Source organism: Typopeltis vanoorti, chromosome 8 (assembly GCF_054136105.1).
Source record: "Typopeltis vanoorti isolate ZY-2024b chromosome 8, IOZ_Tvanoo_1.0, whole genome shotgun sequence".
NCBI classification, from domain to species: domain Eukaryota; kingdom Metazoa; phylum Arthropoda; class Arachnida; order Uropygi; family Thelyphonidae; genus Typopeltis; species Typopeltis vanoorti.
In genome coordinates, this window is record NC_143556.1 from 46,332,328 (window position 1) to 46,356,338 (window position 24,011).

General features: G+C 35.3%; 1 protein-coding gene across 1 annotated transcript in view; it reads left to right on the top strand.

Annotated features, from left to right (window-relative positions):
- The window catches only part of LOC150103968 (UPF0449 protein C19orf25 homolog), a 32,716-nt gene extending 13,135 nt beyond the window's left edge, over positions 1-19,581 (top strand). The window contains exons 2-3 of the mRNA XM_090397000.1: positions 12,805-12,899; positions 19,278-19,581. Of these exons, the coding sequence (XP_090253126.1) occupies positions 12,805-12,899; positions 19,278-19,433 (251 nt within the window). The 3' untranslated portion in view covers positions 19,434-19,581. The remainder of the gene's footprint in view (positions 1-12,804; positions 12,900-19,277) is intronic.
- Positions 19,582-24,011: the final 4,430 nt, after the last annotated feature.

Here is a 24,011-nt window from a genome sequence, read left to right on the forward strand (position 1 = left end):
TCCCTTGTTACCTTACCAGAGCTGAGACTAGAATAGCCTGGTCATTGGTACTGCTAAGTCTCTTGCAAATTATGTTAATACACATGCTAATATCCTACCTAATCCTATAATCTTCCATCAGTTACAGTTACATCTATCACTCCATTACTTTCACCTGGATTATATATTATATATCATCACTCAGTAAATAAACTGTTTTGTCTGCTTCTGTCACCTCCCTACTATCAGTACTAATTTAAAGTTATCTTCCATAAACATTCTTTCTTAACATATCAGTGAACTCTTTGTGATTTCATTTTGCTCTCTCAGCTAATTTCATCTCATAATCTGGTTTATCTTTCTTTATTATGCTTGTTATCCTTCTTCCTTGTATTTTGTATTGCACATCGATAGCATTTTCTCTTGATTGTTCCATGCTTATTGATGCTGCTTATACAAAGAAAGTCAGAAGAGCTATAGCACATCATGGCTGTGTGTGAGGAAAAGGGGAAAAAAAAGAGGAACTTGTTAATGTTTTTTTTTTTAACAGCTGGAGGTTTTAGTCTCTGGGGAAGATAGATTGAGGAAAGATATTCCAAGATATTCAAGAACAGAGGTAGATGGAATGAAAGAGGAGAAAGAAGTTGATTGAATAAGTTTGGAGCCAGACTGTAAATGGGTGTTGACCAGCAGCCACCTCTTGTTTGTATGGATTTGGAAGAAGGATAGTGGTTAGTTCAGGTATTGTCCATAAGGCAAAAGCAATGTCTGTTATGGAGGATTTATCAATTAACCATATTGCCCTCTTCTGAATACTATCAAGCAATTTTAGACAGAATTTTGGTTGCATCTTCCAAATATGTGAGCAATATTTCATAGTTTGACAGATTTGGGATTTATACAGTGTTAGCTGTTGTATGGATGAGAAGTAGTGCCTTGTGCAAAAAAAGCGCACAGTTCTTTGATGGCTGCAGAAGCTATGGATGAGATGTATTTGCACCAGAAAGGCTGGAGGTGTAAGTCAACCTAAGAAGGGGAAATCTGATCATATTTGGATATGTGGGTATTAGTTAGGGGAAGTAATGCAAGAACTTTCTTGAGAGAAATTAGACAGGATTGAGTTTCACTAGCATGGAGGTTTATAAGGTTGTTCTTAACTCACTGAAGTATAACAAGGAGATCAGGGCTTGGGGCACCAGTTATGATTAATCTTGAAGCTTCTAATAAATGCACACTACTTTTTGAAATGAAAAGAGGAATGGAATGTATTGTCATCAGCAAAGTTATTGATGGGATTTGAAGTCAATAACAGTAGGTTATTTATGTACAGGAGTAAGAGAGTGGGTGAAAGTACAGCATCCTGGAATAGTCCTGCAGTGTAAAAATCTGGATAGGAAACCATCTACAATATGTAGTGAGTGACCGGATAGGAAGCTGGCAACCCAATTTCAGAGTAGAAGCAGATCATAGTTAGTTTGCTGGGCAAACTTCTATTCTAGATCCAATCAAATGCCTTAGAAATGTTAAGAGCAACTACCTGATTAGAATTTTCCAGACCTTTCAATGACTTGATTCCAAAGTTAAGTAGTATAGGCTTAATCAGCTATGGATTAAGAATGGTAAAAATCATTGCTGGCCACTAAGCTGGTTTGCTTCCAGGTGGTGAAGAAGTTTGTTATTAATGGCCATTTCCTGGTTTTTGAAACTAAAGTGGGAACAATTGATGGAGGTTTTTGGTTGACATTTTGGAATTTGCTGTATGTAGGATTATTTTCCATGTAGTAGGGTAGATGCCAGTTTAGTGAAATAGACGAAGAGGCAAAATAATATGGGTGTTAGTTCCAGAGCACTAGTTTTTATTGCAGTGTGGAGGGGTATACCATCAAGATCAAATGCTTTATTTGTATCTGAGTTATTCAGGATTCTCCGGGTTTCTTTCTGGTGGAATAATAGGGATGGTGTTGGATTCTGATTATGTAGAGATTAGAGTAATTATTATTTGGTTCAGAATCCAACATGATCTTCCATCACAATGGCTACATTTGTAAATATTATTTAATGTATATAACTTATTTTAAAATTTAATATTCATATAACTACCTTAATTTTGTCTAATATTTAATTATTTAATCAAAGATATATGTATTAATAATGAAAAGACTGTATTAAATATTAATAAGTTATTTTATTTATTGTTATGTCAATATTATAGGAATTTGTATCTGATAAATTAACTGCGCATTAATTGAAATATAAATATTCCTTATTTATTCCTGTTTGTGAAAGTTTAATGTTATGCAATACGTCAATTTTATTATATTTTGTTTGGTTGTCATGGAAACGTATGTAAGTGAACGAGCATGTTTTTTGGAACAGAACGTGGGAAGAAAGCTGAAAGTTTACTAAAAAGGAATTAGTTAAAGAGATCACGAGAAGAATTTAGGCGGGAAAAACTGATATAAAAAGCGAGGAACGCTGGAAAATTAAAAGCATTAGAGATTTATAAGAGAGAGAGTGGCATTAGGTTGGAATCAGAGCATTCAGCATTCGGAAATCACAGTACGTTAATAGCGAGTCGGCAAGTCACTCAAGCAGCTAAATAAGGTCTACTAGTCGAGAGGCGGTTAACTAATAAGTTGTAGAATAACAATTATAGCTACGGAAGACAGCTGAGTGACTACTAAATAGACTAGCGATATTTGAGTTGAGATTTAATTTCAGGGCCGACCTGTCAAGGTCACACAGAATCTTGAAATAAAGCACAGAGTTACTAGAATAGAAGAGGCTGTAAAAATTGAAGTTTACCATTAGCTGTGCTTAGAATTATAGTGCCTAAGGAATTAATCGAATGCCGGAGGAATGAACAACTGTGCATATAAAACCTAAAGTTAAGGAATTATTGTGTATTGCCCTATTTCATAAGTGATCAGTAGTACTTTATGCAACAACGTTTGTTTATGTGTATTGTGACGGATGATTAATTCAGTTATTTCTTAGAAGAATTTATTTAATGAGTGCCGTTTACTGTTTAAAGTGTTTTATTATTATTATTATTATTAAACAAGACCTCATGGAGTCAAAGACTCATCTAGGAGGTCCTTTTATCTCACACACATCTCATCATACCGGGTCTTAAACACATTCAAACTCCTTGCAGACACCACACTCTCAGGCAAGGCATTCCAATCATTCACAACTCTGCATGAAAAAAACCTGCCTCTCACTCCCCTACTCACACCCTCTTTATACAGTTTCCAGGCATGACCTCTGGTTCTCCCCTGATCTCCCACTATTCTCTGTAGAACTTCTCCACCATTGATCCTATAACAACCCCTTACCAACTTGTAGGTCTCTATCATATCTCCCCTCTTCCTTCTCTCCACTAGACTCTGCAAATTACATCTTTTCAATCTTTCCTCATACTCGACATTCCAGAGGTCAGAAACTACCTTAGTCAGTCGCCTTTGGACCCTTTCCAACATCTCTTCATCCTTCTGAAAACCAGGTGACCAAATCTGGGCACAATAGTCCATGTGTGGCCTAATCAAAGCCTTATACAATGGAACAAGAATCTCCCTACTTCTACACGTCAGTGTCCTCCTCATCATTCCCAGAAGTCTTTGTGTTGTCTTCACAATTTTGGCGATGTGTCCCCTAAATTTTAGATCCTTATCCACTATCACTCCCAGATCTCTTATTTCCTCTACTTCCAACAATATATTCTCACCAAGCATAAATTCTGCATCCCATCTTTGTTTTCCAAATTTTAAAACCTTACATTTTGTAACATTGAACTCACATCCCCATTTGCTTGCCCAATCACTCAATTTATTCAAGTCTTCTTGCAAGACCACAACATCTTCACTACTCTTTATGGTTCGTCCCAACTTTGCATCATCTGCAAACAACTGAATATCTCCATCCAAATCTTTGCCAATATCATTAATATACAAGTTAAATAGTAATGGCCCTAAAACAGATCCCTGAGGCACTCCACTAGTGACTTTCCTTTTCCTGGATATTGCACCCCCATACACAACTTGTTGATACCTATCAGATAGCCAGTCTCCAATCCAATGCACTAATCTAATATCCAACCCCATCTGCTCTAGTTTGACTGTCAACTTATCATGAGGTACTCTATCAAAAGCTTTTGCAAAATCCAAATATATTACTGTGTATCCTTCTCCTCTGTCCAAGGAAGCAGTCACTTTATTGTAATAAGTAAGTAGATTACTAAAACACGACCTCCCTTTAGCAAATCCATGCTGTCCATCAAAGATTATACCATTGTTGTCAACCCAACTCTGGATCCTAGTTCTCACAAGCTTCTCCAACAACTTAACCACAACACCTGACACACAGATAGGCCTATAGTTTGATGCTTGAGTTCGATCACCTCCTTTATGAAGTGGCACAATCTTGCCCTCCTTCCACTCTTTAGGGATTTGACCAAGTGCAAGACTCGTATTAAAAAAATATGTCAAGGCAGGTGTCAACTCTCTGGCACATTCCTTCAGAATACGCGGTGATATATTATCAAGTCCCACAGCCTTATTTACATCTAGTTTACTCAACTCCCCAAACACCTCTTCCTCACTTACAGTCAGTCTCTCCTCCCCATCATCAACTGCTCTTAATCTCTCCATGAAGTCACATTCACAAGATTGAAAGATCTTTATGAACTGTTCATTAAGTATCTCCACCACACATTCTGCAACAGCTGTCTTTATACCATTTCCTCCAATCAATGTCATCCTTCCATAATCATTCTTTCTTTTGCTGGCTACATATCGAAAGAACTCCCTAGGATTCTTTTTAGCTTCATTAGCTAACTGCTGTTCATACCTCTCTTTAGCTACTCTCACCAACCAAGTCAATCTCCTTGCCTGGTCTTTGTAGAACTCATGAAATTAGTTACTTCCACTTCTCTTATGCTGCCTCCACAATGCCCTTTTTCTCTGTATTGCATGCTTAATCTCTTTATTCATCCATCTCACACCTAACTTATTTAACCTTCTCACCCGTGGTATATATTTAGACATTGCATCCACTAAATATTTTTTGAAAATCCCCCAAGCTGCATTGATCTCTTTTCCAGCTAACTCCTCATTCCATGCTACACCTGCAAGCTGTCTCCTGAGCTCTTCATAATCACCCCCCTTGTAGTTCCACATATACCCTTTTTTCACTGGGGTCCTTGCACTGCTGGCAACCACCCAAGTAATCACCTCATGGTCACTTTCACCAATTGGTGGATGATTTGATACCTCATTGATAATTACATCCTCTGATGAGATGACCAAATCCAAGACCCTTAATCCTCTTGTGCCCTCTGTTACATACTGTCTGAGGTAGTTATCCCTCAAAAACTCGAGAAACTCATTTTCTTTACTTCCAGTTGCTATATCTTCATTCCAGTCTATATTGCCATAATTAAAATCACCCATAATGATCACCCTTTTCTTATTTGCTTGGCTTATTTGACTATACATTTCACTATCACCACCATCCACATTACCAGGTCTATAACAACATCCCACCAAGTATTTGATTCTATTCACCTCTATCTCACACCATACTGCCATTTGTAAAGCTGCATACTGCTATTTGTTTTACAGTTGTAAAAGGTGTAAATGTATAAGCAGATGAAGATAGAAGATTATCGGTAAGATTATTCCAACCATTAATACGCGTGGATTAATATTCCTATACAGAGAAGTGTGTGAGTTTCATCCTAGAATTTCCCTATACTAACAGTAACTATTTCGGAAATTAGCTGAAGTGTAAATTTAAAGATGGTTGCTTGTAAAGTGGTGTTACTGCGATTTTATTGTATTTAGAACTTAAAGAACTGTGAGAAGACTGTATTACAGATAACAGAATTACCATTGTCTGAGTTTGCATGACTTTATTATCAGAAAGGCTGAAGTGTTTATAATAACTTATTTAGTATTTTGATTTTAAGTGTATAATTTGTGATTTTAAAATTAAATGTTTGTTTTTGTTTATCTAAAGTTGTATTTTGCCTGAATCTCTTTTACTGCACCATTCATAAAATATTCGAACCAATGCAGGTAAATTAAGTCAAATATACTCGGCCAGTATATATTTTAAGGAGAAATAGTTGAAGGTTGATTTTTCTTCAATTCTTGAACTAATTCAGATATAGAGTGGCGCAGTCTTTAAATATAAATTTTCTCTATATTTGAATTAGAAATCAACTTACAACTTATCAATTGTTTAAGAACATCATAGTGATCAACATGTCGGATCCAAGGTAAAGATTAAGAAGAACTAGGATCCAACAATGGCATAGAGTGAACAGTTCTTGATGAAATGAGGGAACTTTGCCTTGGTCATCACTGCAGGAATTGGGAAATTCAGACTGTATTGACTGCATTACACACTTGTTTGAGTGCCAAGATTTGAATAGTGGTCAGGAATTTTGGGTGGAATGAGAGATGAAGGCTTTCATTCTGAGAGGAGTGATGCCAATAGGTCAACTTTGTCATTGGGTGATATTACTGTAGTATCATCTGGATATCAAAGTGGTGAAAAAATGGATGGGCAAAAGTTCTGGTCCCTTACCATTGGCTTTGGTGAGGAACCAGATAGGCTACTTTCATTGGGCATTTGTTCCTTTCAAAAACCTGATTTGGATTTAATGATAGTTTTTTGCACTTGTGAGCTTCATTTCATTCAGGCTGTATAATGTTGGAAGTTTTACTTTTAATCCACCTTTTGGTATATGCTAAATTTGTCTTTCTGACTGCATTACACACTTGTTTGAGTACCAAGATTTGAATAGTGGTCAGGAATTTGGGGTGGAATGAGAGATGAAGGCTTTCATTCTGTAAGGATTATGCTGGCTGCTTGCTGGCCTGGTATTGTGATATTTTGAAAATAACTAGAAATCATAAATAGATTGAGGAAAGAGAAGATGACTGATGGGTTTGAGGCTCAGTGAAATGGATCTAGAACTTTTTCACTGTCCGTTCATCAGATTGAGTATGAGTGTGAGTAAGTGCCTTATTAACTTTAAAAGGTGAAAGGACTAATAAGGCTAGCAAAGGAACATTCCAAAAGTTCTAGATCTGCTTTCATCAGGTGCCAACTCTCCACATCTACAAAACATTGGAATGCCATACTAAAAAACATCCACAATGACTGTGCTCTTTGTCCTTTTTTACATTTACTTCATCGATTTCCTGATATGTACCCCTCAAGGGATATTCAGGTTACTATGACAGAACTACATGATTAAGTTTACGTTATCATTAATTTTCCTCCAAATCAATCTTGACTTTTGAGCATTCCAATATTGTAATATCTAACATTTTGTGCATCTAAGGCACTTCTGACCGAATCAACCCACATAGACATTGATCTTCCTCTGGGTTTCTTTCCTACCATCTTGGCATCAAACTCTTGCTTTACTAACCTTTCCTCACCTATTCTGTTTGAGTGGCCACACCACCTTAGATTAGTTCTGCTTACATATTCTTGAATGCTATTAATGTCAAGTTCCTTTGTAATGTCTTCATTTTTAATATGATTCTGCCATCAGTTCACTGTCGTAATTTTTCTCAGAACCCTCATATCTCTGGTCTCTAGTCTTATCAAGTGCTTTATTTCTAATCCAATTCTAAGATCCGTAACTTAAAACTGGTTTAAACACTGTCTTGTATACTGCTAGATTGGTGTTTTGGCTAATTTCTCTTATTCTATATGAATAAGCTTTGTTATTCTATTGTCTTTTTCCAGATTTAACTTGCCATCTTCACTAAAAACTGTGCCTAAATAGCTGAAATATTTTAGAAATTATCCCTTGTTCTAAAGGATCTCCATTCAGAATGAAGCCGAAATTATCTCTGCTCCTGCCTATTTTCATAGTTTGATCATTTTGTCTAATTGAATAACAAAAATTGAATAACAAATTTGGCATGAAAATGCCAAATTTGTTATTCAATTTAGTTAGTGAATCTTATAGACTTGCACTAGATGTTAGGAGTACATCATCATCAGTATAAAGCAAAGAGCTAAGTTTGACATATGTAGTTCTAATGTCAGGCTTAATGCCACTTTCTTTTATAATGTTATCCATATAGATGATGAATAAGAGTGAAGATAATTGCATCCTTGTCTTACCCCTGATTTTAAATCAAACCATCTTCTTGTATTTCCTTTAATTCTGACTGCTGACTGACAACTTAAATATGGACTGTGTATTGTCTATAATGTTCCATTCACCCCTATATATATGTAGTCTTTTGAAAAGCTTATCTCTAGGCCAGCGATTTTCAATGGGTGTGGCGCGAGAAGTCTTTAGGTGTGCCACGAGATTTGTGAAAACAAATTAATTGAAAAAAATAATGTCGTAATTTGCACATTTATTTATTAGTGTCTGGTCTTCTATCCGCACCTGAATCAGTTTAAAATTGTGTGCTAATTAGTTTTAATCTTTTGATAAGTGTGGTCACAAATCTTATTTCTTTTCTCTCTTTTACCTTGCGGTGTCGAGGGTTAATTAATAATTGGACCTTAAAACCATTCACAGGATAAGGTGGTCAGCCCTATGTCTGTACTGTTGAGTTCTCAAGGCCAGTTTGCCTGTTTTGTGGGATGAAAAACCCCAGGATAAACTGGGGGGGGGAACCCTACTGTCCACACCCAAGACCAACTAATTTGGCTATGGCTGAGGAAGATCCTTTAGCTCCTCATGTCACCAACGGGAATCGAACCTAGGACACTCCTTCCCCAGGCATATGGTTGCAAAGTGCACAGCCACTAAGCTAACTGCGCAGACATGTTCACAAATAACTTCATTTAATTCTCTTATTTTTAAGGTAACCAGTAAGAGTTCTTTAATTTCTTTCTTTTTTTTTTTTCATTCAGTTAATTTTATCCAGTAGTATTCCTTTAACATGTATAAATTTGTAATAAAAAAAACAAAAATTTGAAACAATGAAGAAAGTGAAGCTAGTTTTGCCCAGCACTTCAGCAGCTGATACCACATCTAGTACTGTTCTCCTAAAACTAAATTAAAAACTAACTAACGTTCACCATTACGATGAAAATTATTTGTCATTTGGCTTTATTTCCTGTCAAGAAGATCCACCACGTCCTACATGCGTAGTTTGTGGCAAAAAAATTAGCAAACAATGCTATGGTTCCAAGTAAATTAAAAAGACATTTACAATCTAAACATTCTCACTTGAGCAAAAAACTGGTTGAATATTTTAAAAGACTTGTACCGGATAAAACTATTCAAGCAAAAAGATGGACTAAATTTGTAACTGTGTCCGAAAAAGCCCAAGAAGCCAGTTACGCAATCGCAGAAATTGTTGCTAAAAAAATGAAATCTCACATAATTGCAATTATGTGAGATTTTTCTGTAATTCTGCCAGCATGCTGTAAAATTGTTATCATGTTTGGCGACGAATATGAAAAGGAGATTTTAAAAATGCCTATGTCAGATAACACCATTTATGGACGTATTCAGGATTTGGCCAAAGATGTTGAGTTGCAAGTGGTATCTCATATTAAAGAAGCAGGTATGTTTGCTATTCAGTTGGATGAATCAACCGATGTAACTGGTTGATTCGTCCAACTGAAGGACGAATAAATCTACTGAAGGCTAGAAGCTCAACTTCTAGCCTTCAGTAGATTTATTTATAAGGAAGATATTATAAAACAGTTTTTATTTTGTCGACCACTCCTGGAAACAACGAAGGGTCAAAATATTTTCATGTTGTTGATAATTACTTTAATTGCCATAACTTGTCTTGGGATCCTTGCATCAGTTTGCACGGATGGTGCATGCTCGATGTCAGGAAATGTAAAAGGATTTGTTACACTAGCACAAAATAAGAATCCTAGAATTATCTTTTACACATTGTTTTCTCCACAAAGAAGTACTAGCGTCAAAATCATTAGCTGAGCTTAAAAAAGTACTAGACGAGACTATCAAAATTGTCAATTATATAAAAGCTGGGCCGTTACAACCGAGATTGTTTGCAGCACTATTCTCCTCAATGGAAGCTTCCTACATGCAGTTGTTAATACCTACAGAAGTGAGATGGTTCTCTTGGATGAGTTTTATCAAGATTTTATGAACTAAAGGAGGCAATTCTAATTTTTTGACAACTCAACAATCTGAGTTATTAGATTTTCTTAGTGATGAGCTTTGGTGCACTAAGGTTGCATTTCTTGCTTATTTATTTCAATCTTTAAATACACTTAATAAACGTATGCAGGGTGACTGTGAAAACATTCTCACTTCCACTGACAAAATTAACGCATTGAAGGAAAAACTAATGCTTTGGGAAGGAAGAATCAGAAATTGTGAAATTTAAAGATTACAGAAGAGGACAAATTAACTGATATAAGAAATGACAGAGGTTTAAAACTAAAACATTCAACAATAGATAGTACTTCGTTTTGGTTATCTCTAAGAAGTGAATTTCCCAATATTACCAAAAAAGCAATAGAAGTACTTCTTCCATTCTCCATGTCATATTTGTGCAAATCAAGCTTTTCCACAATGAATATTATTAAGAACAAAAATAGATCGTGGCTGGAAGCCTTGGAAGATGATTTAAGAGTATGTCTATCTAAAATTCGACCTCACACAAAAGACATTCTGAAACAACATCAAGCTCAAATATCTTATTAAAATTAACTGCAAGTATGTATATTATTTAATACATTTAATATTCATTTGAAAACTCAATAAAAATTAAAAAAAATAATTTTGAGTATTGTTTTCCTTACTCAAAATGTCAAAAATATAGTTTACATTTTTTTTTGGAGCAAAATGGATAAGTAATTACTATTATTAATATCTTGTATGTGTAAATCAATCAAAATTATACTTATTTTTTGCCATATCATCGAAAAAATTAAAAGAATATATTTTTAGTGTGCTGCAGAATTTTAATAATTAGTCTAGGTGTGCCATATTATGAAAAAGGTTGAAAATCACTGCTCTAGGCACCTTGTTGTATGCCTTTTCCAGATCTACAAAACTTAGTAAAAATCCTTGTGATATTCCCACAATTTCTTTTATTTGTCTTGAAGTGAAAATCTGATCTTGATATATTGAAAATAAATATATATTTATTTTCAATATTCTTACCCAAGTCTTCTTATGACTTGTTTAGCTATTTGTACACATACCTTGGCTCTCTCTTACATTTTTCTCTGTATTGTTTTAGGGCATCTGCTCACTTATTTGCTAGGAACTTTTGGTATGCTTTCCTTTTTTTTTTTTCCCCAGGACTGCTTCTTTAATTGTGTCCACCATGGTGTTTTTATTTTTCTATTTGTGCAGAGCTTCATCACATACCTCCTTAGCTGAATCAGTCTGTCTTCTTCAGAGTTTGCCACTGAGACTGCAAGGTTTGGTTCTTGTTTTCAATTTGTTTAATTTTTTCTTCAATAATGTTTGTATAGTCAAGTCTACAATTTACTTATAAAAGCTGCTCAACCTTAATTCTTTTTAAAAGTTTCTTACATACTGTTCTTTTCAATGTGATATCCATTTTTATCCTGCTTAGTACTTAGTAATGGTCACTCCCAATTTCAAATCCTCTGTACACTCTTGTACGAACATGAAGATATCACCATCAGTGATGACATAGCCAATGAGGCTTTTCTTATTTTTTGTGTCTTCTCTCCATGTGAACTTATGCACATCTTTATGTTGAAACATGGTTTTAGTAATGACTAATCCACATCCTGAGCAGAAGAAGTCCAGTAAATACTTACCATTATTATTAGCTTTGCTCTTTTCTCCATATTTCCCCAAAATGTTCCTATATGCTTGGTAGGATTAACTGGGCGACGTTCCAGCCAGCATGAAATCTCATCATGTTGTACCATCATATGCATTTATAGTTTAATCCAATAGAGAGTACAATTTGGTTGGCTAAGTCCCATATTGCCAGCCCATCCTTATTCATTCAGCCAAGTAGATACCTACTAACAGGGCGCACCACATGAAGGTGAGGATTGGACATTGTCAGAAGCCCCAGTCGGCTCTCCACATTCCTGAAAGGTGATATGGAGGTCTCCTACCAGTTATTTGGCTTTGACCCTTAAGCGACCTCCAAGTATGTGTAACAATGCATAATATTAATTGCACAAGAAGAATTCTATATAAAAACTATTCGTTAAAGGAAACAAAAGTAGTCAAAAAATAAATCACTTGAAATTGAGTATGGCGTTTTTAAAAAAGGAGATGAAAAAAGATTATAATAAAATGGTGTGTTTCTGATAATGGCAAATAAATTGCACCACTAATTTTGAGTTTAAGGGGTGGTAGTTCAAGTGATTTTGATGAGGTGAAAGTGTTTATCATGAGGTTATTCGGGAATGATCTTTAGTTTGCATTAGCTGCAGACCTGAGAATATTAAGATGATGAGAAAGAAATCATTAGCAAGTTAGAAACAGGATTCGTTTGGCGAAACAAAGATTATATATAGAGGTCAGCACAGGATTGTTAACGAGAGGTCTTGTTTTAATCATTACATTTTATAATAATATGACTATAGTGGTAGATTAAGGGGGATTCATATATTATTTGTAACATGTTTAAAATTAGATGCAAGTAATTTTAAAGAAATTTAATAAGAAATGTCAGTCATATCTTGGTTACTGATATTCATCTCTTTAATCAGTTACGTTGATTTGTATGTACTTTAATATATTTAATAATGTTTTTAAATTAAAGTGCAGTATGCTAAATTTTTTTTTGTAATTTTCTTAATAAACATTACACATCATTAAAAATATCTTTTTTATATTTTTTTTTGTCTTAGATGTGACCAGACATCTCTCCAGCCCTTCTGAAGATAGTGAAAATATTCAAATGAATGGAGAAGACTGGATAAATCCAGAAAAGGCATATCAAAAGGTTTCTCAAAAAAATTATTTTATTTTAGTATTTAAAAGTATAGCTGTTTCTAATAGATCCCTATATAGGTTTCCCCCAAAACTTATTTTATTTTAGTATTTAAAAGCTATAGCTGTTTCTAATAGATCCCTCTTTTTAGACATATTTATATACTGCTTGGAAAGAAGTCAGCACACATCCTCATCCCATGGACAAGATGCATCATGCCATGTAATGAGTCATGTGTTTGGCCAGTATAAATTGGAGGAATATGATGCTCCCAAGTCAGTGTAACCGTGTTCGTTGAAATAGCAGTGAGAAGGGTACTGATGGAGTTTGAAAGCGGTGTTGTGATACGATACCATGTTGCAGGGCTATCTGTTCAGCAAATTGTTGACAAATTGGGCCATCCCAGGTCAACAACCAGTGATACCATACTGAGATGGAAGTGCAGGGAGTCAACTGCAAGTGCTACCCTCAGTGGACGACCCACCACACTCGCTGAACATGACCATAGGAGTCATTAAAAAAAAACGTAAAAATCGCCATTCGTTGGCCGGCACATTGAATGTGGAGTTCTAGGCATTGACTGGAACACGCATCTGCACAAAAATATTCAGCATCGAGACTAACAACATGGATTTCCATGGTAGGAAAGCAACATGCATGCTCCACATTACCCAAATCAACATGCAGTGTTGTCTTCATTGCTGCAAAGAGCATATGGAAACTTGGAAAGCTGTGTTATGGAGTGATAATCATGCTACACCCTCTGCTGAGCAGATGGATGGTCCTGTGTGTCCTGGTTTGGCCATGGATCTGTGTGGTGGCCACGAATGTTGAACTCTGAGAGGTATCTGAACATTCTGGACAATGCAATGCTTCCTACTTTGTGGCATTTCTACAGAACTGACCATTGTCTTGTTCAGCAAGACATTGCACTGTCATAAGGCTGCTGCTGTAACTGCGTGGGTTGTGGACATGAACGAAACCATACTTGAGTGGCCTTCATAGAGCCCTGATCTCAGCCCTGTTGAACATCTGTGGGATGAATGTCCCTTGGCCTCGCCTGACATTCCACAATAGCCCAAGACCTCATTGCTTGCCTACAGGAAGAATGGTCCAAAGTTCCCAACAGTCGCTATCATATTCTTGTGGAAAGCTAGTAACATTGCTGCAGTCATTGCAGAGAAAGGAGATCCTACATCTTATTAAGGTGGGTGCTATGGCTGTTTGTTCCTTACACTATGGTGTCCATTGACTCCTTTCCATGCAGTGTATATGTCTTAAAGATTAAAGAATATAATCATATAGCTGGTTTTTAAAGCTCTCCCTATATCTTTCTCTTATGATTAATAAAATTGTTTTGTTTAAGAGTGGTAATGCTGGGATTAGTTGATTTGTATTTACAACCACAGCAACTCATGCTATGAGGCTAGTGTGTTATGTCTGTTAATTGCGTGTGTTCTAATGCCCAGTTTATGTATTTTGCAGGATGAAAATCCCAAGTTTCCAGGAGGAAAAACCCAGAGATTTGCATTTTTCTTCCATATGAGACCAGATAACTCATCATGATAAAGTTTCTTCACATCCTAGATATATTCAAACCCCAATTTTTCCAACCAAATGCATCGTTGAAACCAGCTAAACTATGGAGGCTCATTGGTAATAGTGTGATGTGATAGATACGCTTCCATGGCAGTAATGGGTTTTGCATGACTGTTACAATGATAGTAATCGATGTGTGTTGCATCCAAATGGTTCATCAATAAATGAACGTTTATTTTAAAAAGTATATTGCATTATTAGATATATGAAGAGCCAAAGGCTTCAATTCGGCGACATATGACTTGCTTAAGTTAATGGATATTACATCCCATATCGTTTCTTAGCCGAATAAGAAACTCAAAGAGTTTCATGCCGAATATAGTAGAAACTATATAAAGTTTGGCGATTCCAAGCGTAAGCAAATACCTGGATACTACAGCAACTGACCCTAAAGGTAGTGCAAGCTGAGGCAACTCGTCTAAGGTGGAGCAAGCTCCGATCACTATTCTTGATATTTACCCATAATGTGAACTTAGCTCCTAGGAGCTATATATTTTTATGGCCTTCATAATAAGTTGAATTTCCTGGTGTGTTAATTTTCCTTTTGCCAAATTGCATGTTGCTTTTTTTTTGTGTGTTAGTCTCAGATTGTTATTAGCATGTTACATGTGCTATGAAACCTAGTAGCAAAATAGCACAATGCCGGAGAATTAATATATATTTTTCGCTAGTGCTGAGGACATTACTGTTCATGATGTAACACTTTCATGACAGTAGAATTGCAGTCAGTTCTTTGTGCCATATAGGAAACAAAGCCATAACACATATCACAGTTTCATAAAGTTATATGCAATTATTTCTCTGGAAGAATTCATTACTGAATAGGCAGTTTTAATGCAGAATGCTTTACCTAGTCTAATAGTTGAACTATGTCACATCTCTACACACACACACACACAGTCTTGTTTGAGTATTAGATTACAGTGAACAGAAATTATAGTTCAGTGAGTAAATAGTGTTCTTTTTATTGCTTTCATTTAGTTGAACATGGTTAACAGAAGTATCAGAATGGAACTCACTCATTGTTTCCACTAGTAAAGAAGTTGGTCTGTGTATGTATAAGTATTTAGACTATAAATCAAAACCAAAATAATTATGTATTTGATATTGTCCTTAGAGTAAGTCATGTTGTAATCGATTTAATATTGATATGAACACAGATGGATAAGAAAATAACTATTTATTAACTTAAAAGGCAATATTTCGCTGGTATTATATCCAGCATCTTCAGAACACACAAAGTTTGTTACAAATGCAAGACAGCCACAATCCGGTGTAACAGTGGGGCTAGTATAAGTAATTGCAGCATGCAACACAAGACTAAATCCTAATAGGGCACCATCTAGGTTAAAAAAAAAAAGTAGTTCAAAGTTTTGAAATAGTAGTCCAAATAATAGTCTTAGAAAGTTTGAAAAAAAAAAAAATAAATAAATTAATAAATATTAATTTGGTCATAGAGAACGGCCTGTTTGTCCAAAATAGGATAAATTGCATTCACATGGAGTCTGGTAAACACCAGCCAATGATAGAGGTGACAGTTTGTCTTTTGTAGATGTAACAAGTGAAAAATTTTGTTGATAGGAAAATATTTGGGAATAAGATGATACTTCTTCAAAATTCTGCCTATAGGTTCTGAGATGCCTGAAATGTAAGGGATTGGAACTCTGTGGTATGTTGAAGAGTCTTGAGGTGTTGGAACATAGGATCAATTATCTGTTTGATCTGATTAGGGTTGTAACCATTAGATTCTATTAACTTTTTTTATAGTGAAAAGTTCTTGTTTAAGGTTGATGGAGAGGAGCACACTTTATGTGCTCTATTAATTAAAGATTTGATAATGCCAATTTTTTGAAAGGTGTGATGAGCAGACTTTTGATGAATGTATCTGCCAGTAAAAGTAGGTTTTCGATACACACTTGTAGACAAAGTACCAGCGGATATGCATGTAAGGATGATGGCCAAGAATGGTAAACTACCAGACTTTTCTTTTTCCATGGTGAACTGAATGTGTGGGTGAAGGCTATTTATCTGTTGTAGAAATGTGGTAAGTTCCTCTTTAGCATGTGGCCAAATTGCAAAAACATCATTGACATAACGAAACCAAAGAGAGGGTTGGGGATGACTGGATGTAAACAAGGTGTCTTCCAGATGTTTCAAAAAGCCAAAGGTGAAACAATATCAAAACTGACTGATAAGTCAGTTTTGATATTGATTTGAACATCTTTGTTCAAATCAATATCAAAACTTTCTTATCAAAAATCTTTGATTTTTTCAAGAAAATGTGTCGAATTTTTGATGAAAGATCTAGAATGTCCAGTAAGGGCAGTTAATGAACATGACAAAAATTTAGCAATTCGATAAGTGGGAGAGTCAGTACAATTCACAATGGGTCTTACTGGATAGCCTTCTTTATGGATTTTTGGGAGGCCATATAGACGAGGAGTTCTTCCAAAATGAGTGTGCAATTTATCCACGAAGTTTTGATCCTAACTGATAACTTCATCAAGCAACTTATTTAATTGTTTAATTTGCGAATTCGTAGGATTATGACTGATTATCTTTAATTAATAGAGCACATAAAGTGTGCTCCTCTCCATCAACCTTACAACAAGAACTTTTCACTATAAAAAAAGTTAATAGAATCTAATTGTTACAACCATAATCATCCAACAGATAATTGACTCCTATGTTTCAACACCTCAAGATTCTTCAACAGACTGCATAGTTCCAGTCCCTTACATTTCAGGCATCTCAGAACTTATAGGCAGAATTCTGAAGAAGTATCACCTTATTCCTACATATTTTCCTATCAACAAAATTTCTTACTTGTTACCATCTATTACAAACAAAATTTCCTTAGCATGCTCAATGTGATTGAAAACTAGCTCAAGTTCTTTTGCAGTTAGCTTCTTAGTTGTAACATTCTCTTCTTGTTCACACTCCTTATCTTCTTCATATGCATGCTATTCTTCTAGGAGATCATTCTTGCTCAACTGTTCTGAAAGGGAAGGCTTGAGTTTAAAGTCTCCTGCATTGCCTCCCAATAAAGCATAAGACGATCTTTAGATACTTTGTATCCTGGTTGAGATGCTTCAGTTTTAGCTAGGAAAGTTTTTGTTGCCATATGCTGCCAAAAGAAACCAGTTTCGTAGCCATTGAATATTTGACGATTGTCATAATCACCCTTCTGAATTATCCTTTGCAATTCTTCAGGAAACTCGGCCACAGAATCATTATCAGTACTATTAGATTTCCCAGTTATTCTTACGTTATGCAGTCCAGCTCCATTTTTAAAATGGTTAAACCATTCTGAACTCGCAGTAAAGCTTTCACATTCCTCTTGAAATTTGGTCTCTTTCAATGATGTAAAAATATTGAGAGCTTTTGCCTGAATATTCCTTGTACTAAGAGATATTCTCTTAGTACAAGGAGCGTTCTATCACTCAATTCAGAGTGATAGAACGTTCCATCTTGATAATTAAATGGCTTCTGTTTTGGGTGATCTGCATGCTTAAAGAAGTAGCAACTTTTCCCTGTTCTTTGTATTCTTCGCTCTTATTTAATATAGTCCGACCTTTAGACTCGCTGTATGTCAGTTCTCGCACAGTCGTGTATTACAAGTGCCACTTTCATGTCTCTTAATGACTTCCAGCTTTTCCTCTAATGGAATTACTTTTCTTCTCTTTTTATTACTGCTGCTTTCTTTATCAGTCTCTCTTTTCCATATCAGGGGTTGAATATAATAAAACCTTATAGGTATCTAAATAAAAGCAAAATGAAAGAAAAGTGATTGAGCAAGAGAACAGAGTTTGCCTCTGTGCTTTGATGATAGCTTTGAGTCAACTGCCGAGTGTTGCTGGCCACTGCCTGCTACATTGACAAGTGCCGCTGCTTGCTGCAGATTAGCGACAAGAAATTTTGCATTACATAAAAAAATCACGTTAACTGATTAATCACTCGCTTAAAGCAGGAAATAGTATCATTTAACTGAATTGCGCTAACTGATTATTGTGCATATTGATTTTTTCCTGTAATATTAATTACAGGAAAAAGGTTTTCCTGTAATATTAATAAAACTTTCTGGTCTGTAATTCTCCACTTTATGCAATAAACCACCCGTATGATTTGGTATATTCCTTGCATACTTCCATTTGGTACTTTTCTAAATGTCTTCAGTTCATTGAAGATGATCAAATGCGGACTGATGATTGCCTTCATAAATATGCTTAATGCCAAAGGAGATAAATCATTTTTAAATTTATACATACCAAAGAATTATATTCTTATTTAATCCTTTATCCAGGTGTAAGCAAACAAAGTTTGTGCATGAAGCATCTTCATGACTTCTGCATTACTTCAGCATTTGTATCTTACTGATTCTGGCTGTCACTGATTAGGCCAGATGGTTTTGATTTCAGTGAACGTCAAAACGTTCATTGAAATCAAAACCAGTCTGAGTATGACATTCCTTAATGCATAGCAATGTGCACTTTCAAAAGAAAGTGCGCTTTGCATTATAAGATACTAAGGCAATTGATGTGAAGCAATAATCTTTCTATATACAAGTAGCCTAGTCATGAAGATACTTCATACACAAACTTTGTTTGCTTACACTTATATAAAGGATTAAACAGAATATAATTTCATGGTAAGTATAATTTACTTTCTGAGATAAAGCATTCCTCCTCAATCTTATTATGGAATGTTTTAAGATATCAACAGTTTACTCTATGTATAAATTATAATTGTGTTACATGCATTTCTCTTGATTAGCATGTCATTTTATTTTAGGTTAAAAGATTTGTGGAGATGCACAAACATTTGGAAAATAGCATAGACATATTAAGCCATCAGAAAGGAAAACTGTCGTGCTTAGCGGAACAGCTGGAATCAGAGATTCACAAAGTGAGAAGTAAACTGAAAACTGATTTGGAGTCCCTGAATTAGTTTAAGAATGATGGAAAGATGATTTTTTCCCTCTAGCAAGAAAAAAATTGAAATTGTAAAAATATTGTAAATTGTTATCTCAGAGGAGTTATTTATTTTGTACAAAATAATGTGCACTGTCTAAATAAATAAAATCTGTTTTCAGGCTTCTGTGTTTAAAGTTTATTGCTAGTTTCAGAATTTCTATTCAGTCATTTAAAATGCATTAAAATATAATTATATGTTTCCATTTTTTTTTTTTTTTGAACTTTGAGTACAGAGTAGATGTCTTGTTTAGACTTATCAAAATGGGGATCTCTTTGCATAAAATAAAATATATTTGTATATTAGTGAATAGAAACTACTTACTCATGAATATTAGCATAATGAGGCTGAGTTTGGACACTTAAAAGATTTAAAACAAGTACACGAAAGTTACTTTCATTGTTATTTTATGCATGAATCACCAGTATGGTTAGAAAATAATGAATATTGTGTCATTTATATACTTGCTTATTTGTCCAACATTTGTCCACTCTTTATCCAACAGGCTGTGGATTCAAATTCCACTGAACACACGGATGTTTGTGAATGTTTTAGGATGTAGATGAATTTCATCATTCAGTGTGAGACCATCCTGCTTATTTTAGACTTGAAGTGGCATGGTGGGTCTAATGGTTTTTGAGTTATTGACTCACCCACATTACCATAATGTAGGTTTACAACTTTTCTTGTCCAACTCTACCATGTTAATGCTTGGATTGGACCTTTCATGGGTGGATTTCACATAAAGTTGCCCTGGTTCTCTGATAATCTGTGTAATCACTTTAAACTACTGGTTTACCTTGCAAGGTTCTCTTTCAACGAATAGGATAAAACAACATGTAAAATAAATTTCAGGTAAAAAAAACAGTGTTATTATACAGTTTCAGTTTTATACAGTTAGGTTCCCTGTAAAGTAAAAGATGACAATTTCTTGATATTTGCTGGCCAAAATAAATGCAATTTTTAAACCTGAAGATTGTCCATTTCAAGTGTTTCTGGCTCCATCACCATTACAAAACATCACTGAAGTTCAGTGATACTTTGTAAGAAAAGGCTTTGTTACAAACTTATAACAATAAGTTTGAATTTTATAAAATGATTTTATTATTATTTTTTATTTATATTTATTTATTTTTGTGGCGATGAAGACAACTGAATTTAATCATTATGATAAATTTTATAACATACTATAAAAGAATTGCACTCTGCATTATATTATAGTAAATGGGGTAGGAGATGAATATGCTTAATGTTAAAGTCGGCTAATATATTAAAATGTGGTTCATCTGAATGAAAATCATCAGATGCTCCATATATGACATTATCTTGACATTTCTGTCCATTTGTTGCTATATTTGGCACTCCAGCATGCACAGTCAGGTTGGAAACAAGATTGCAAGTACCTGAAATGGGAGAAGTTCTAAGTCTTTGCAGTATGATTGATACTCTCAAAGGTTGTCACACCTTGATTGTATATAAAAAGAAGGGAGGGGAGTTAACCAAAGCTAGAGACCCTGTTCTAGGGGTCAAACATAAAAACATCAACTTCAGGCTCCCACTGAGAAGAGTAGTTATGTTTCATACTACATGATGGTGATTATCACCTGGGTATCTAGTTATTTCTTCCTACTTGGAAAGGTGGAGTGTGACATAGCTCAGAAAAGCTAATATACATCAACATCTTATTAGTGGCCCTGTATATCATACACCTCAATGATACAATACTTAAAAAGATTTTGTCATCAAATGGTGAGTGACGTTGTCAAAACAGATAAAATGTCACCCTTGTTTTTGTTTAGTGGATTATATCGTATACTCATGAACCAAAACATTATGATCACTACTTTGTAGCATATTGGGCTCCCTTTGACAAGGATAACATGCCAGCCTGGTTGGCCAAGTGGTTAGCATATCTGCTCTCCAGCCAAAAGGCTGTGGGTTTGAATCCCACCGTGGGCATGGATGTTTGTGATTATCTGTGAAAGTACTAGTGGTGATAGGCGGCGGTAGATGGCGTTGGTGTTAGATGATGAAGGTTGGTGGAGTGGTGAGACGAGAAGTTGTAGAGTGGATGCCCTCCCTCGATGAGTCTTTGGATTCCCTGGAGGTGTGATGTAATAATAATAATAACCACTTGGACCTGTCTTAGAATCAACTCCATGAGACTGGATGGTATCCTGAAATATTCTGTGCAAACTAGATAGAATAATATTCTGGTGGTCAGCAACTGAGTGGACATTGGCATCAGCTGCTGGATGCTGCATTCTGCATGATCCAACAAATGTTCATGTGATTCAAATCAGGAGCATTAGGTGGCTTGGAGGGGTTACATGGAAGGCTTGGATATGTTCTTTGAAACATGCTTGCACAATGCAAGCCTTGCAATATAAGGTGATGTCATGCTAGAAGAGTCCAGATCCACGAGGCCACATTGTCACCATGTAAGGCAACAGCTGGTCTGAAACAATTCCCAGGTAAGAATTAGCAGTCAAGGTATGCTTAATGGAGATGAGAGGACAATCCCCATACCAGGATTCTGCCACTAGCTAGTTGTGCAGTCTGGTTGCAGAGGTCATATTGTTTTGGCTGTTGTAATTAAGTTATTTTAAATACCTCTTCATTTCATTCTTCTGATATACATCGATTAGAGTAGGGAAGGCATAAATAAAGAAACTTCTGAGTAATGAGCCTTAGTTTGGTAACTGTTGGCAATTTGGGTTGAAAAATATTTGAATTTAAAACACCAGCATTCTGTGTAAATGCTATATATTGCATCATAGATGCAATATATAGATGCAGCACTGAAATGTGTATTGGGATTGAACTGTATTTCAGAAAAACCTAAAATCATACGGACCTCAGTAGTGCGTGTGTGTGGGATCTCTTTTTTTTTGTCCTGATTATACTATTTTCTCTCTAGTGATACTCTTTCCTTGTTTATGATAATATCATCATCAAATTCCTGACATCCTGTACACCCTAATGGGGTGTGTACAGGATATTATGATAGTACTACATGAAACAGCTACATCATGGCTAACTTCCTATTGACAATTCTCCTTCAAATTAATCTGTTATCTGTCAAGAAACCTATGTTATCAGATTATCTGTTTCCCCCCCTCATCTAAGGCACTTTATACTGTATCAATCCACCTAGATCTTGGTCTTCCTCTGGATCATTTTCCTGACATCTTAGCAAAGAACACCTGTTTTGCTAACCTTTCCTTTCCCATTCTGTTTAAGTGATCATCCCCCTCCTCACCCAAGTTTAGCCCTGGTAACACGTCCCTGAATGCTAACAATGTCAAGTTCTTTCTTAACATCATTTTTAATATGATACTGTCACCGACTCCATCTGTTCTCTTCCCTAATCTTTCTCAGAACTCTCATATCTGTACAAATTTTTAATGGAACCTGTGCCATTATAACATTTATTATACACACATTCACAAGAATGTAGTAATTTCATTACTGCAAATATTTCAACAAGAAACTAACTGATCATCAGTGTATCGGCATAATCACAAAAGTGAAGGTACAACAAAGAATGTTAATCCTATTTTAGGCAGCCACAATAAAATAAGATTATAATTAAGGCCTAAAATTAAATTTAGTTACATAATGAAATTCCATAGCATTATATTAAATTATAAAATAAAAAAAAATAATTAAAATGGGGGGGGGGGAACATATCTCATATCTGAGGTGTCCAGTCTTGGATCAAATGTTTTATTTCTAACCCAGTTCTCAGATCCATAAGTTAAAACTGGTTTGAACACTGCCTTGTATATATATATATATAGCTAGTTAAGTGTTTTAACTAATTTCTTTCTTATTCCATATATAGCTAGTTAAGTGTTTTAACTAATTTCTTTCTTATTCCATATATAGCTAGTTAAGTGTTTTAACTAATTTCTTTCTTATTCCATATAAATGGAATAAGAAAGAAATTAACAACAATATATGTTGGTACCGTCAGAATCGAACGCGTAACGGTGGAAGACAAAACGAAGCTAAGTTACTGTATTTAGTTATATTTCATTTTATTTAATTATATTAGTACTTAAATGTTCTGATGTTTGTACTTTTTTCCCCTCTTATTTATTAATTGAATAATTATTAAAGATTACGCTACTCGGCAGTAAGGAATGATGGTGGATTCAGCAGCAGTCGCAAGTGGCGTAACGCCAAGTCCTCCGCCATTTAAGAACTCAATTATTAGCAATATTAGAAATTGTTCAATGAACACTTTATTGGAGTATTTCATCCTAGAGGAGTCAGTTTTAATGCTAGAGGGATAGGACTGGTATGAGGTCTGGAGGTACAGGAGGAGAGTGTGCTTCAGATACTGAGTACTCTGGATGTCAGTAAAGCTGTGGGACTGGATGGTATTTCGCCACGAGTTTTGAGAGAATGTGCTAGGGAATTGACAATACCTTTAACGTGGCTTTTCAATGAAAGTCTGGCTTTGGCAAAGGTGCCCAGGGAATGGAAGGAAGGTAAGATAGTGCCATTGCATAAGGGTGGTAACAGACTGGAAGTGTCTAATTATAG